Raw genomic sequence first — 15,000 nt, 5'->3', positions numbered from 1 at the left:
AGTTCAGTCATGTTTTAATCCTGTTTTAGTGCTAGTTTTGGTCCTGGTTTAGTCCTGTTTTTGTCCTGGTGTAGTCGTGTTTTAGTCTTGTTTTAGTATTTGTTTAGTCCTAGTTTCGTCCTGGTTTAGTCCTGTTTTAGTCCTTGTTTTAGTCCTGTTTTAGTCCTTGATTATTCCTGGTTTAGTCTTGGTTTAATCCTGGTTTAGTCCTTGTTTAGTCCTGTTTTAGTCCTGTTTTAGTCCTTGATTATTCCTGGTTTAGTCTTGGTTTAATCCTGGTTTAGTCCTTGTTTAGTCCTGTTTTAGTCCTTGTTTAGTCCTTGTTTAGTCCTGCTTTAGTCCTGGTTAAGTCCTGTTTTAGTCCTGTTTTAGTCCTTGTTTTAGTCCTTGTTTAGTCCTGGTTCAGTCCTAGTTTAATCCTGTTTTAGTCCTGGTTTAGTCCTTGTTTAGTTCTTTTTTAGTCCTGTTTTAGTCCTGGTTTAGTTCTTGTTTAGTCTTGGTTTAATCCTGGTTTAGTCCTTGTTTAGTCCTTGTTTAGTTCTTTTTTAGTCCTGTTTTAGTCCTGGTTTAGTTCTTGTTTAGTCTTGGTTTAATCCTGGTTTAGTCCTTGTTTAGTCCTTGTTTAGTTCTTTTTTAGTCCTGTTTTAGTCCAGGTTTAGTTCTTGTTTAGTCTTGGTTTAGTCCTGGTTTAGTCCTGGTTTAGTCCTGGTTTAGTCCTGACAACGAAACTCCATTAGAACATTACAGCTCAGAAAATTGCATAATCATTCATCCATCTTCCACCGCCGCCAAAAAAGTTACGCAATAAATCTTTAAAAAAAAAAAAAAAACAACACCACGATCTTGAGCCCAGCGAGGTAAAAAACTGTCACACACACACACAAATATATATATAAATCTGTTTCTGTCTCTTTACTTAATTAAAGCCAAATCGTCTCGTCTAATTACCGGGGTATTTTCCTTCCGTCGTCATGGTAACGGCGAGACGGGGCCCCCTCCGCGCTCGCTTTGTTTACTCCTCAGAATAAATGTGGCTTTCGTGTCGTCTCCGCTGTCTCCTCTCCTCTCTCCTCCTTTTTTTATATTCGGACTTTATTTACTGTACGACGGCGGCGGTGGCGGTGATGATGACGGCGGCGGCGGCGGCGGCGGCGTTGGTCCTGCGCCGCGGGGAGAGCCACTCGTAAATATTAATAACTCCGTCTGAAAAGGAAGCGGGAAAAAAAACAAAAAAAATATAAAAAAATGACAAGACAAATCGCCGGCGGTGACAGGTTTTCTTGTTAGAAACGCCACAGATATAATTAAAAAGACGACGCTAAACTCCTCACTGTCACCGCGCGGCCTGGCTCCTTGATGCCTTTTCCTAGCTCCTTGATTCCTTTTCCTAGCTCCTTGATTCCTTTTCCTAGCTCCTTGATTCCTTTTCCTAGCTCCTTGATTCCTTTCCTTAGCTCCTTGATTGATTCCTTTCCTCCTTGGCTCCTTGATTCCTTTTCCTAGCTCCTTGATCCTGCTCCTTTTTCCTAGCCTCCTTGATTCCTTTTTTCCTAGCGCCTTGATTCCTTTTTTGGCTCCTTGATTCCTTTTCCTAGGGCCTTGATTGTTTTCCTAGCACCTTGATTTCCTGGGCCTTTTCCTTTCCTGGCTCCTTGATTCCTTTTCCTAGCTCCTTGATTTCTTTCCTGGCTCCTTGATTCCTTTTCCTAGCGCCTTGATTCCTTTTTTGGCTCCTTGATTCCTTTTCCTAGGGCCTTGATTGTTTTCCTAGCTCCTTGATTCCTTTCCTAGCTCCTTGATTCCTGTCCTAGCTCCTTGATTCCTTTTCCTAGGGCCTTGATTGTTTTCCTAGCTCCTTGATTCCTTTTCCTAGGGCCTTGATTCCTTTTCCTAGCACCTTGATTTCTTTTCCTAGCACCTTGATTCCTTTCCTGGCGCTTTGATTCCTTTCCTAGCGCCTTGATTCCTTTTCCTAGCACCTTGATTCCTTTCCTGGCCCCTTGATTCCTTTTCTGGCTCCTGGATTCCTTTTCCTGGCCTTGATTCCTTTTCCTGCTCCTTGATTCCTTTCCTGGCTCCTTGATTCCTTTTCCTAGCTCCTTGATTCTTGTCCTGGCTCCTTGATTCCTTTCCTTGTTTCCTTCCCTTGGAAAAATTCAGACTCTGATTTCATGTTAAGAATAAGGTTAAAAGTGTGTTTTTTAAAGTGTCGTCTAACGCTTTTCTGTTGTTGCTTTGTCTGGAATGTTCCACAGTGCGGCATTAAACCTCTCTGTCATCACGGAGACCAAACCAGACCGAGTTACAGGTCAGATCTTTGGAGAGGCGACCCCGCTCACTGTCAGAACATCTGTTTTTCTTGATATTTTTGAGCTTTGATATTGAATAAATGTAAAGTAGAGGAGTTTAAAGTCACACTGTGGAACATTCCAGACAGAGCAATGACTGTCTTGGTTTGGTCTTGGCTTGGTCCTGGTATAGTCCTGGTTTAGTTCTGGTTTAGTCCTGGTTTGGTCTTGGTTTAGTCCTGGTTTATCTCTGGTGTAGTCAATGTTCGGTCCCTCTTTTAGTCCCTGGTTTAGTTTTGGTTTAGTCCCTGGTCTAGTCCCGGTCCAGCCCTGGTCTAGTCCCGGTCCAGCCCTGGTCTAGTCCTGGTTTAGTCCTGGCTTAGTCCTGCTTTAGTACTACTTATCACAATCAGAATGTCTGTTTCTTTCTAGGTGTTTTTGAGCTATAAAACCACCTGTAATTGAATAAATGTAAAGTCGAGCTGTTTAATGTCACACTGAGGAACATTCCAGGCAGAGCAATAATGTATCCATAGAAACAAGCAGGTCCAGGAGTATTAAGGTTTTAGAGAAGACTGAAACCTGAACTTTAAACTAATCGAATCGCGTCAGGTTTGTGAAGTCGTAGTCACAGTTTTGTATCACGTTTTATATATTTATGTCGAATTGTCATGTGGGAGCCTGGGTGACGTGGGCTTGTGGGCGGAGCCTCGTACAGAATCTTACAGCTAAACCGTAAAGATGGTTTGGGAGAGATCACTAGATTACTCAAACATGCATGGATGACTCTAAAACCTCTTCAGACATGTTTTTGAGGAAGGAACAACTTTAGAACATGAAAAAAGCTACAAAAAATAGATTTAAAGCTGCATTTTTGCGTAATTTTTTATGTTTTTGAGGCTCCGTCACCTTCTTGTTTCTATGGTTACATTATTCCTCTGCCTGGAATGTTCCGCAGTGTGACATTAAACGGCTCTACCTCACATTTATTCAATCACAGGTTTTGGTTTTATAGCTCAAAAATACCGTAAAAAAGCAACAACAAAAAAAGCATTCTGACTGTGAGCGGGGTCGCCTCTCCACAGATCTGACCCGTCGCTTCGTCCGGTTTGGTTTCCGTGACGATAGAAAGGTTTAAAGCCGTACCGCGGAACATTCCGGACAAAGCAAAAAAAAAAAAATGAAGCGTTTGACAATTTGACAGACCTTCCGGAAGAAAATGTACACAATTGACGCGCGTTTAAATCGAATTATTCCGTTAAATATTTTGAGTTAAATAAATTTTCCGAGTCTTTTTTTCCCCGTCGTGAATCCGTTCTCTCCACAAATGTGTGTTTATTTTCCGGATATTTTCCAAACAGTGGGAGCGTTGATCAGGATTCGGGGGCAGAGGGCCACACCGAGACGTCATTATTTCTGCTTTAATTGGCTGTTTTTTTTTTTTTTTTTTCCCAACACATTGTCTCAGGGAAAGAAATGGAGAGAGACGAAAGAGAAGAGGAGGGGAGAGGGGGAGGAGGTGGACGAGAGAGAGAGAGAGAGAGGGAGGGAGGGAGATGGATAGAGAAGAGAGAGAGTAAGATAGAGGGAGGAAGATACGAGGGGAGATGAATAATAAGCCGAGGGAAGAGGAGAAAAAGATAGAATAGAGAGAAATATGGAGGGAGGAATGGATAGATATAGATAAATAGAAGGAGAGAGAGAGAGGGGGAGGGTAGAGAAAGAGATAAAGGAGAGAGAGAAAGAGGGAAGGAGGGGAGAGGGATAGAAAAGTGGAGCAAGAGAAAGAGATTGGTGGAGAGAAGAGAGGAAAAATGAGGAGAGGGATAGAGAGAAGAGAGAGAGAGAGAGAGAGAGAGAAATAGGGAGGGCCGAAAAGGAGGAAAGGAAGAGAAGAGGGGTGGATAGAGATAAGATAGAGAGAGAAGGAAGAGAGTGATAGAAAGACAAGGTGAGAAAGAGGCCGAAAGAGAAGGAGAGAAGAAGAGGAGGTGGATGGATAGATAGAGATGGGGAGGGAGGGAGAAGGATGGAGGGAGAGAGAGAGAGAGGGAAGGATGAGTAATAAAATGAGGGGAGAGAGGGAGAGGAGAAAAATGAGAGAGAAGAGAGAGAGAGAGAGAGATAGGAAAGAGGACAAGGAGAGAAAGAGAGAAGGAGAGAGGGGGGGAAAGGAAGAGAGAGGGGACAGAGGGAGGAGTAGAGGAAGGGGGGGAGAGAGAAAGAGGGAGGGCTGAAGAGGAAGAAAGGAAGAGAAAGAGGGGTGGAGAGAGAGAGGGGGAGAGAGAGGCAAGGAGGGCGCGAAAGAGAGAGGAAAGAGAGGGATGGAGAAAGGAGAGTGTGATAGAAAGACGAGGAGACAAAGTGGGCAGAAGAGGAGGGAAGAAACAGAAAGAGGGAGAGAAAGAGAGAAGGAGGTAGATAGATAGATAGATAGATAGATAGATAAGGGGAGGAAGGGAAGGAGAAAGGGAGAGCATAGTTGGTTAAAGAAGAGGAGGTAAAGAAAGACAGGCAGGCAGAGGAGAAAAATGGTAGAATAGAGAGAAATAGGGAGGGAGGAATGAATAGATGATGGACAGATAAATGGATGGATGGATGGATGGATGGATATGTGGAAAGAGGAATGAAGGGCAGAAAGGGAGTTTTCAGACAGTGTAAAATGTTTTTGTGATTGTGTTTGCTGATCTGTGCATCGCGTCACCATGGTAACTGCTGAACATTTCGTCTTAGAAATACATGTAGAACACCCCCACCCATGCTCTATCTCTCTCCTCTTGTCTCTTAGTTGTACATATGTTATATACTATATATTATACATGTGTTTAGTTTATTTTATATATTTGATTTATTTTTTAAACCTTAAGGGAAAAAAAGTTCATCTCATAAAATCAACTATTATACAGCAATTCACACACAGTAATAAAAAAATAAAGAAATAAAATAAAGAAATTAATTATAGCAATAATAAAAAAAAAAAACAGTAATAAAAAAATTCCCTTAAAACAAACAAATAAATAAAAAAAATTAAATTAAAACACATGCAAAAAAATATATAATAAAAATTTAAACATACACATAGGCCTCCTTCTAATTTCAATTAATAGGAAGAAAAAAACAAAAACAAAACAATAATTAATAAAAAATATATATATATTTCCCTGTCATCCTTTAAAAAAAGCTAATAAATAAAAATAATTAAAAAATGAACACATATGCAAAACTAAAAAACAAAAAAAACAAAAAAAACCCTGAAATGTAGGAGGGTTATACATTTACACAAACATACACATAGGCCCCCTTCAAATTTAAATTAATAGCAAGAAAGAAAAAAAAACAAAACAATAATTAATAAAAAAATATATATATCCCTATCATCCTTAAAAAAGAAAGAAATAAATAAAAAAAATTTGCACACATGCAAAAAACAAACAAACAAACAAGGAAAAAATAAAAATGTAGGAGGGTTATACATTTACACAAACATACGCAGGTTCATCGACAGACATTTGGGGGCTCGGGACAAGAAGCTTCACATGGGCCTTCCTCTAATATAAATGAAATGTTAGAGGGTCCAGTTCCGGGCCCCTACAGCCCTGGGCCCCGGGACAGCAGACCCCTTTGCCCCGTCTCTGTGTACGGCCCTGCTCGTTCCTCTCACTTGTAGATCTGATTTGACCTGGTTTATCTCCCGTCTCTTTGTGCCAGAAGCAAAACCCAAACACTGATAGATTTCCAGGCGCAGGTCCAGACAGGTGCAGCTCCTGTCCAGCTCCCTGTGCCCAGAGTCCCCGGGTTGCCATGTTGGGATGGGCAAAATCAGCCCGTGGCAACAGCGGCTGGACTGTGGAGATGGTAATTAGATAAATGATGAAAAAAAAAAACAAACGCAGGAGGAAAAAACAGAGGGAGGGACTTTTTACATTTTGTTTCAGGAAATTAAGTTTGGGGCCATTTTGAGATAAAAGATACTAACTACTACTACTACTTCTACTACTACTACTACTACTACTTCTACTACTACTACTACTACTACTACTACTACTACTACTACTACTACTACTACTACTACTACTACTACTACTACTACTACTACTACTACTACTACTACTACTACTACTACTACTACTACTACTACTACTACTACTACTACTACTACTACTACTACTACTACTACTACTACTACTACTACTACTACTACTACTACTACTACTACTACTACTACTACTACTACTACTACTACTACTACTACTACTACTACTACTGACTACTACTACTACTACTACTACTACTACTACTACTACTACTACTACTACTACTACTACTACTACTACTACTACTACTACTACTACTACTACTACTACTACTGACTACTACTACTACTACCTGTACTGCTACTATTACTGCTACTGTACTACACTCTATTATTACTCTACAGGATCTGTTTCTGTCACTTCACTCCTACTACTGCAAATAATAAACAATTCTGTGTGTACTACTACTAATGCTATTACTACTACTGTGACTACTACTACTACTACTGACATTGGCTCCACTATTACTGCTACTACTATAAGTACTACTACAACTATAAGAAAGAACTTCTATTTAGTCTACTATTCTACTATTACTGTTTCTACTACTACTACTACTACTACTGCTACTACTACTACTACTGCTACTACTACTACTACTACTACTACTACTACTACTACTACTACTACTGCTACTACTACTACTACTACTACTACTGCTACTACTACTACTACCTGTACTACCACTATTACTATACTATAACAACTAGATTACTTTTACTTAATCCTATAACAACAAGTACTACTGCTAATACTACAACAATTAAGATTACTTTTCCTACAACTACTACTGCTGCTACTACTACTACCAACATTACTACTACTTTTTCAACTGAAAGCTGCTGCTAATACTACTACTACTACTACTACTACACTACTAACACTGCCTGTACTATTACTGCTACTACTATAAGTACTACTATTACTATTACTATAAGAACTTCTACTACTATTACTACTTTTAAACTACTTTCTACTGTTGTACTACTGTAGTACTACATACTGTATACTACAGTATAAAAGCTTTCAGCTAAATCCAGTTTTCAAATTAAAATGTTTGGCATTTTTCCTGCTCTATAAGATGAAAAAGTGCCAGGATGTAAAAACGCTGACTCATGGTTTTTCTTTAACCTTGTGCTGTAATTTAAATTTTATGTTTTAATTTTTTTATTTATTTTTTTTTTACAGATTTGGAAAGAAGAAAGACGATAAAACTAAAGGATCCAAAACCAAACTGGACGCTCTGAGTGAAGAGGAGCTGGACAGGATCCCAGACCGGAGAGACAGGTGTGTCAGATGCCCTCCCATAGTCCTCTGCCCCTGTAGTGGAAGAGAGATGTCTAGTCCTGGTCTAGTCCTGCTTTAGTCTTGGTTTAGACCCTGGTTTAGCTCTGGTCTAACCCTTATTTAGTCCTGCTTTAGTCCTGGTTTCAAGTTTAGCCCTGGTCTAATCCTGATTTAGTCCTGTCTGTTTTAGCTTTAGTTTAGTCTTGGTTTAGACCCTGTTTTAGTCCTGGTTTCAGGTTTAGTCCCTAATTGCTTTATCCTGCTTTAGTCCTCAGTCTGGTTTAGTCCTTTAGTCTGGTTTAGTCCTTTGTCCTTTGTTTAGTCTTGTTGGTCCTGCTTTAGTCTTGCTTTAGTCCTGATTTAGTTCTGCTTTAGTCCCTGGTTTAGTCCCCAGTTTAGTCCTGGTTTAGTCCTTGCTTTAGTCCTTGTTTAGTCCTTGTCTAGTCCTGGTTTAGTCCTACTTTAGTTCTTGGTTTAGTCCTGCTTTAGTCCTGTTTTAGTCTTGTTTTGGACCTGCTTTAGTCCTGATTTAGTTCTGCTTTAGTCTCTGGTTTAGTCCCCAGTTTAGTCTTGGTTTAGTCCTTGTTTAGTCCTTGATTTAGTCTTGGTTTAGTCCTGGTTTAGCTTGCTTTAGTCCTGGTTAGTCCTGGTTTAGTCCTGGTTTAGTCCTGCTTTAGTCCCTTGGTTAAAGTCCTTTAGTCCTGCTTTAGTCCTGGTTTAGTCCTGGTTTAGTCCTGGTTTAGTCCTGCTTTAGTCCTTGGTTTTAGTCCTGGTTTAGTCTTGGTTTAGTCCTGGCTTTAGTCCTTGCTTTTAGTCCTAGCTGGTTTAGTCCTGCTTTAGTTCTTGTTAGTCCTGGTTTAGTCCTGGTTTAGTCCTTGTTTAGTCTTGTTTAGTCTTGATTTAGTCCTGGTTTAGTCCTGCTTTAGTCCTTGCTTTAGTCCTGCTTTAGTTCTTGGTCTAGTCTTGGTTTAGTCTTGGTTTAGTCTTGGTTTAGTCCTGCTTTAGTCCTTGCTTTAGTCCTGCTTTAGTTCTTGGTCTAGTCCTGGTTTAGTCCTGCTTTAGTCCTGGTTTAGTCCTTGCTTTAGTCCTTGGTTTAGTCCTGGTTTAGTCCTGGTTTAGTCCTGGTTTAGTCTTGCTTTAGTCTTGTTTAGTCCTGGTTTAGTCTTGATTTAGTCCTGGTTTAGTCCTGCTTTAGTCCTTGCTTTAGTCCTGCTTTAGTTCTTGGTCTTAGTCTTGGTTTAGTCTTGGTTTAGTCTTGTTTAGTCTTGGTTTAGTCCTGTCTTGTTTAGTCCTTGCTTTAGTCCTGCTTTAGTTCTTGGTTAGTCTGGTTTAGTCCTGCTTTATTCTCCTGGTTTAGTTCTTGGTTTAGTCCTGGTTTAGTCTTGGTTTAGTCCTGGTTTAGTCCTGGTTTAGTTCTTGGTTAGTCCTGGCTTTAGTCCTGGTTTAGTTCTTGGTCTAGTCCTGGTTTAGTCCTGGTTTAGTTCTTGGTCTAGTCCTGGTTTAGTCCTGCTTTAGTTCTTGGTCTAGTCCTGGTTTAGTCCTGGTTTAGTTCTTGGTCTAGTCCTGGTTTAGTCCTGGTTTAGTTCTTGGTCTAGTCCTGGTAGTCTTGGTTAGTCCTTGTTTAGTCCTGGTTTAGTTCTTGGTCTAGTCCTGGTTTAGTCCTGTTTAGTTTAGTCCTGGTTTAGTCTTTACTAGTCCTGGTTTAGTCTTGGTCTAGTCTTAGTCCTGTTTAGTCCTCCTTTAGTTCTTGGTCTAGTCCTGGTTTAGTCCTGCTTTAGTTCTTGGTCTAGTCCTGGTTTAGTCCTGGTTTAGTTCTTGGTCTAGTCCTGGTTTAGTCCTGGTTTAGTCCTGGTTTAGTCCTGGTTTAGTCTTTGGTTTCTGCCCTTCGTCCTGAGGTCAGAGAAATTTCGCTCAAACACACAAATTAAAAAACCTACACAGACCCTTTAATTAAAACCCAAATATTAAAGCAGTACTGTGGATTATTTCGGCGCGGAGGAGGGGAGCGCCTCGGAGTAAAAAGCGCGCGGTGATGTGATCTCACGTTTATTTTCTCTTAAACCTATTTTTAGTCGGAGCCGAAGACCTCGCGCGCTCCGTCCACGTCTAAACTCAACGCCGCCGAACGTAAAAATAGACTCACCAGAATACACTTTGGCTCCCGGCGACCTCCTCGTCCTCTGGAAGTCTAGTCAGCGCCACATTAAAACCCTCCTGTCTTCACGGGGACCAGACCGGACCGAGTTCCGGGTCGGATCTGCGGAGAGGCGACCCCCGCTCGCAGTCAGAATGTTTGCGTTTCGATGGTGTTTTTGAGCGATAAAACCAAATTACAAGTGAATAAATGTGAAGTAGAGCTGTTTAAAGTCACACTGCGGGACATTCCAGGCAGAGCGGTGACAGTCCTGGTTTAGTCCCTGGTCTAGGCCTGGTTTGGTCCAGGTAGAGTCCAGGTTTAGTATTTGTTTAGTCCTGGTCTGTCTCTCGTATAATCAATGTTCAGTCCCTCTTGTAGTTCATTTTTTAGTCCGTGGTTTAGTTTTGGTTTAGTCCTGGTCTAGTTCCTGGTCTAGTCCTGGATTGGTCTTGATTTGGTCCTGGTAAAGTCCAGGTTTAGTACTTGTTTAGTCCTGATTTACTCCTGGTTTATTTCTGGTATAGGCAATGTTCAGTCCATCTTATAGTCCCTGGTTTAGTTTTGGTTTAGTCCCTGGTCTAGTCCTGGTCTAGTCCTGGTCTGGTCCTGATCTGGTCCTGGTCTGGTCCTGGTTTGGTCCTGGTAGAGTCCAAGTTTAGTACTTGTTTATTCCTGATTTAGTCCTGGTATAGTCAATGTTCAGTCCCTCTTTTAGTCCCTGGTTTAGTTTTGGTGTAGTCCTGGTCTAGTCCTGGTTTAGTCCTGGTTTAGTCGTGGTCTAGTCCTGGTCTAGTCCTGGTTTAGTCCTGGTCTAGTCCTGGTCTAGTCCTGGTCTAGTCCTGGTCTAGTCCTGGTCTAGTCCTGGTCTAGTCCTGGTCTAGTCCTGGTTTAGTCCTGGTTTAGTCCTCAAAGTCAGAATGTTTATTTTTCTCTGTATTTTTGAGCTGTAAAACCACCTGTAATTGAATAAATATAAAGTAGAGCTGTTTAATGTCACACTGTGGAACATTCCAGGCTGAGCAATGACGTATCCATGGAAACAAGCAGGTGACAGACCACCAACCAAAAAGTTACACAGTGCAGCTTTAAGTAAGAGTAACGTTACTTCAAAACAGCAATAATTCCTGAAGTAGAAGTACAAAAAAATGACGTCTCCTGCATGAAACAGAAAGTTATTCCATGGAGATAAACTCTCATATTTAATGCCATACTGTGGAACATTATACTCCCATGGAAACAAGCAGGAGGAGGCCAAATAAGAGTCAGATCCGTGGAGAAGCAAGCCCGCTCACAGTCAGAATGTTTGTTTTTCTTGGTGTTTTTGAGCTACAAAACCAAATTGTAACTGAATAAATGTAAAGTAGAGCTGTTTAAAGTCACACTGCGGAACATTCCAGACTGAGAAACGACGTATCCATAGAGACAAAGGTGCAGGTGACGGACCCCAGACCAAAAATATTACACAGTGAAGTAAGTAAGAAAAATGACAACATTTCCTGCAAACAGAAAAGTTTTACATGGAAATAGATACAGTATGTTTAATGCAATACTGTGGAATATTATCGCCATAGGAACGACATTTCTATGGAAACAAGCAAGAGGAGGCCAGATTAGAGTCAGATCTGTGGAAATGCAAGCCCACTCACAATAAAAACACACGTTAAAAAGCTCCATACTGTGGCTTTAAGTGATGAACCGTAACATCTGATTTATAATTCAAAGTTTACGGGATCAGAATATGAATGAATTAAAACAAATAAACGTGAAAACTATTTGGTATTTTCAAAAGACAGACGCAAAAACGAGACAAACGAAATGATATCTGAAGTTTTAGTTTTGAGTACTTTTACTCAGGAGTACTTTTACTTCAATAAAAAGCTAGGAAAGTACTCTAAAACTGCAATTTCTTCAGTTTCTTTAAAAAAGTTACCCATATAAAAGTAAAAAACAAGCTTGCACCAAGGTCGACAGGTGGAAAATGAGCTCTCTCCTGTTAAGTTAATGTTTATAAAGTTGCATGAATAAACAAAATAAATGAATAAAATAAGTAAATATGTACAGTCGTACCTGGTCTGAGTCTACGGGTCTGAGGAGAAACCCTGCGCTGTATTTGACACTGATCTAAAGGTTACCGAGCTCACAGATGTTGTTTTTAGACGCGCGTATTTCTCAAACTGGAAACGATGCGAAGACTCCGGGTGTAAAATTAGAAAAGGCTATTTAAGACGCTCGCTCCAGAGTCCGATTTAGACCACGACGGCTTTGCCAAACTGTGTAAAGTTACATCACCGAGTGGCAGGAAGAGGCACCGAGCTGTGGAAACTATCTCTGTGTAATGTTGTTGATCCAAGTGTGGGATTTCCCTGGGACCTGCCAACCTCACACCTACACCAGCTCCACTAGTCTGGAAAAAAAAAACAAAAAAAAAAACAACTCACGCCTGCACGAGCTCGAATCCTCCAGACCAGAGTCGCCCGACCAGTTTTCGGCTGCACAGTTTGCACGTAAACATTATCTTCTGCAAACAAATGTATCGCTAAATGTGCTTTAAATGTCCTTTCTGTCTCCTGACATTGAGTGCGTTTCCATGCAAATGGAAATGATCAAATGGAGTTTCCCGGTTTCTTGACATAATCTTACAAATGCTCAAGTGCAAAAATGAATATAATAACTACACCTTATTTAGCCTTAATAAAGCATGAACAAAGACTTAATTAATAATGATTCACGCTTAGTAACTACTTAATTACAGCCTGAATTAGCACTTAACTTGCACTTAATTTCTCCTGTGCTGTAAATAGTTACTCATAAGTATTTCTTACTTAATTACTCATGAACTAACCATTTATGTGTGCATTTGTAAATGTATATTTAAGTACAAATTTGAGCGTTTATTAATGATTATTAAGCCATGAGAAAATGATTTACTAGTGATGCATTATTGTTTCTCTGGAATTTGACCGACCTTAACAAATGCTTAATAAACATAATTCATCTTCACTTTAGAAAAGATCTCAGAAAGATTTAACTAACAGATAACAGCCGCCTGAATGATCATTGTATTGTATTATTAGTAAATCATTCTCTCATGGTTTACTAATGATTAATAAATGCTCAAATGTGAACTTAAATATGCATTTGTAAACATGCAAATGGTTAGTTCATGAGTAATTAAGAAGTATTGAGTAACTATTTACAGCACAGGCGAATTAAGTGCAAGTTAAGTGCTAATTCAGGTAGTAATTAAGAAGTTACTAAGCGTGAATCATTATTAATTAAGTCTTTGTTCATGCTTTATTAAGGCTAAATAAGGTGTAGTTATTATAAAGTGTTACCAACGTGATTTAATTTACCGTATTTTTTACCGTATTAGTCGCTCTGGACTGGATTTATAAGGCGCGCTGTCATTAAATGGTCTATTTTCAAACTTTTTTCACAAATAAACGGCGTGGGACTTTAAAGGAAACCCAACAGTGTGATGGTGAGTGGTTTTGTTTGTTTGTTCGTTCACGGTGACTCTGGGCTTTGTTCAGTTGTGGCGTGTAGGGAGGGTGTGTCTGGGACCATCGCGGATTGTCGGCGTGTTCGCAGTGACTCAGTTGTTCAGTCGTGTCTAGAAGCGGCACGTCGCGCTCGCTTTTTCCTCGGTTCGTTCCTCCGTTCCGTTCCTCGTCGGCGTGGAGTGATGAGTGTGTCTGCGGGTGTGTTTCGCCGTGCGGTCGCTGTCTGCTCCGTGTGTGATTGCGTCTTTGTAGTTTACTGAAGTCGTGATGGGACACCCGAGTGGATTCGTGTATGGGGCGCTCTGGATTGTGGGGCACGGTCGTTTTTTGATGCGGTTGGAGGCTTAAGAGCACGACTAATAACCCAGAAACTACGGTAATCAACCAGGAAAAATAAAAACAACCATGAGCTCCTTTAGCATAAGAAGCTTGGTAGGTTCTAACCAGCGGCACTGAGCTGTGAGGTTTAATCCCACAATCCACTGCGCAGATCAAACCCAACGTTTCCAAACAGCAGATTCTAAATTAAAATCTTCTGCATAAATAAACTCATCTTTACAACATCTGAACTAGGGATGGGCATGATTAGTCGATTAATCGATAATTGATTATTAAGAATTTAATCGATTACGTAAATTTTAATCGACAAACCGAATGTATGTTGCTGTGTGTTCGTGACCAAACAGGTGTGTACATGTGTCTCTGCATCAGAAGGAGCGAGACACAAACAGTGGGTCAGTCTGTAACGAACCGAAGCACAAATGTGGATTTAACGATGATTTGTACAAGAAATTCCACACTTTCCGTTGCGTTGGGACAAGTGTGAGTCCATGTGCACAGTGGATAAAGCAGCACATATGTTTCTGTGTGTCCAGTGGGAAAAGTTTTCCAGGTGAGAGTCGCTCAATGTGGATGACGAGGCCCCCCCCCTCCCCCCGTACGCTGTCCTGGTTTTGACAAACACAAATCTGGTCACACTGACCTGTATTCACCTGAGTCATGTCTTTTAAAACCAACAGAAGTTGAACCACATCAGCGACACAAGAGCTGGAGTTTTTTCTTCGTTTAGTTTATGTAAATTAGTGATGTTGGCTTTAAGTTTTGTTTCTGTGAGATTTGAACAAAACTGAATTAAACACATTATATGTCAAACAGCTGATGTGGATCTAGAGTCGTTATGTTTGTCATAAAGTTGAATTTATTTATGCAGATTAGTGCAGATAGTAATAATAATGATGATCATTTTAATATAAAACCGTTAATGATTAATCGATAATCGATCATTAATTCTCTCGATGATCGATTAAGAAAATTTCATCGAATGCCCGTCCCTAATATAAACCATAACTACATCAGCCCGTTTGATAGTTTGATAATTCAGTTTTGCGCAGATTTGTTTACACTTTACAGAAACAAAACAGATAAAAACAGCTCGCTCCTTGTGCGCTGATGCGGTTCAGCTTCTGTCGGGACTAAAGGACACGACTCAGTAGAAAGTGAGTGTTTTTTCTGTGACAGAGGAGGTGCTGATGATGGTGAGTCTGTTCTGTGCGTGTATCGTAGGAAATGTTCCATGTTTAACTTTTCCGTGATCGTACGTGTGCAGGTCGAACCGGTGCAGATTCGTGTTCAGGTTTAGCGCAGTAATTTCACTCATGTATGATCACTTTATTTATGTTGGTCACTTTATT

General features: G+C 40.4%; 1 protein-coding gene across 1 annotated transcript in view; it reads left to right on the top strand.

Annotated features, from left to right (window-relative positions):
* Positions 1-15,000, top strand: part of LOC110169260 (partitioning defective 3 homolog B-like) — a 198,641-nt gene that overhangs the window by 53,938 nt on the left and 129,703 nt on the right. Inside the window, exon 4 of the mRNA XM_055163678.1 lies at positions 7,571-7,669. Coding sequence (XP_055019653.1) covers positions 7,571-7,669 — 99 coding nt within the window. The remainder of the gene's footprint in view (positions 1-7,570; positions 7,670-15,000) is intronic.

The sequence above is a fragment of the Boleophthalmus pectinirostris genome, unplaced genomic scaffold (assembly GCF_026225935.1).
Source record: "Boleophthalmus pectinirostris isolate CB_2022bp ecotype Guang Dong unplaced genomic scaffold, ASM2622593v1 HiC_scaffold_11, whole genome shotgun sequence".
NCBI classification, from domain to species: domain Eukaryota; kingdom Metazoa; phylum Chordata; class Actinopteri; order Gobiiformes; family Gobiidae; genus Boleophthalmus; species Boleophthalmus pectinirostris.
The sequence above is the reverse complement of the archived record's forward strand: the minus strand, read 5'-3'. Positions and strand labels throughout refer to the sequence as shown.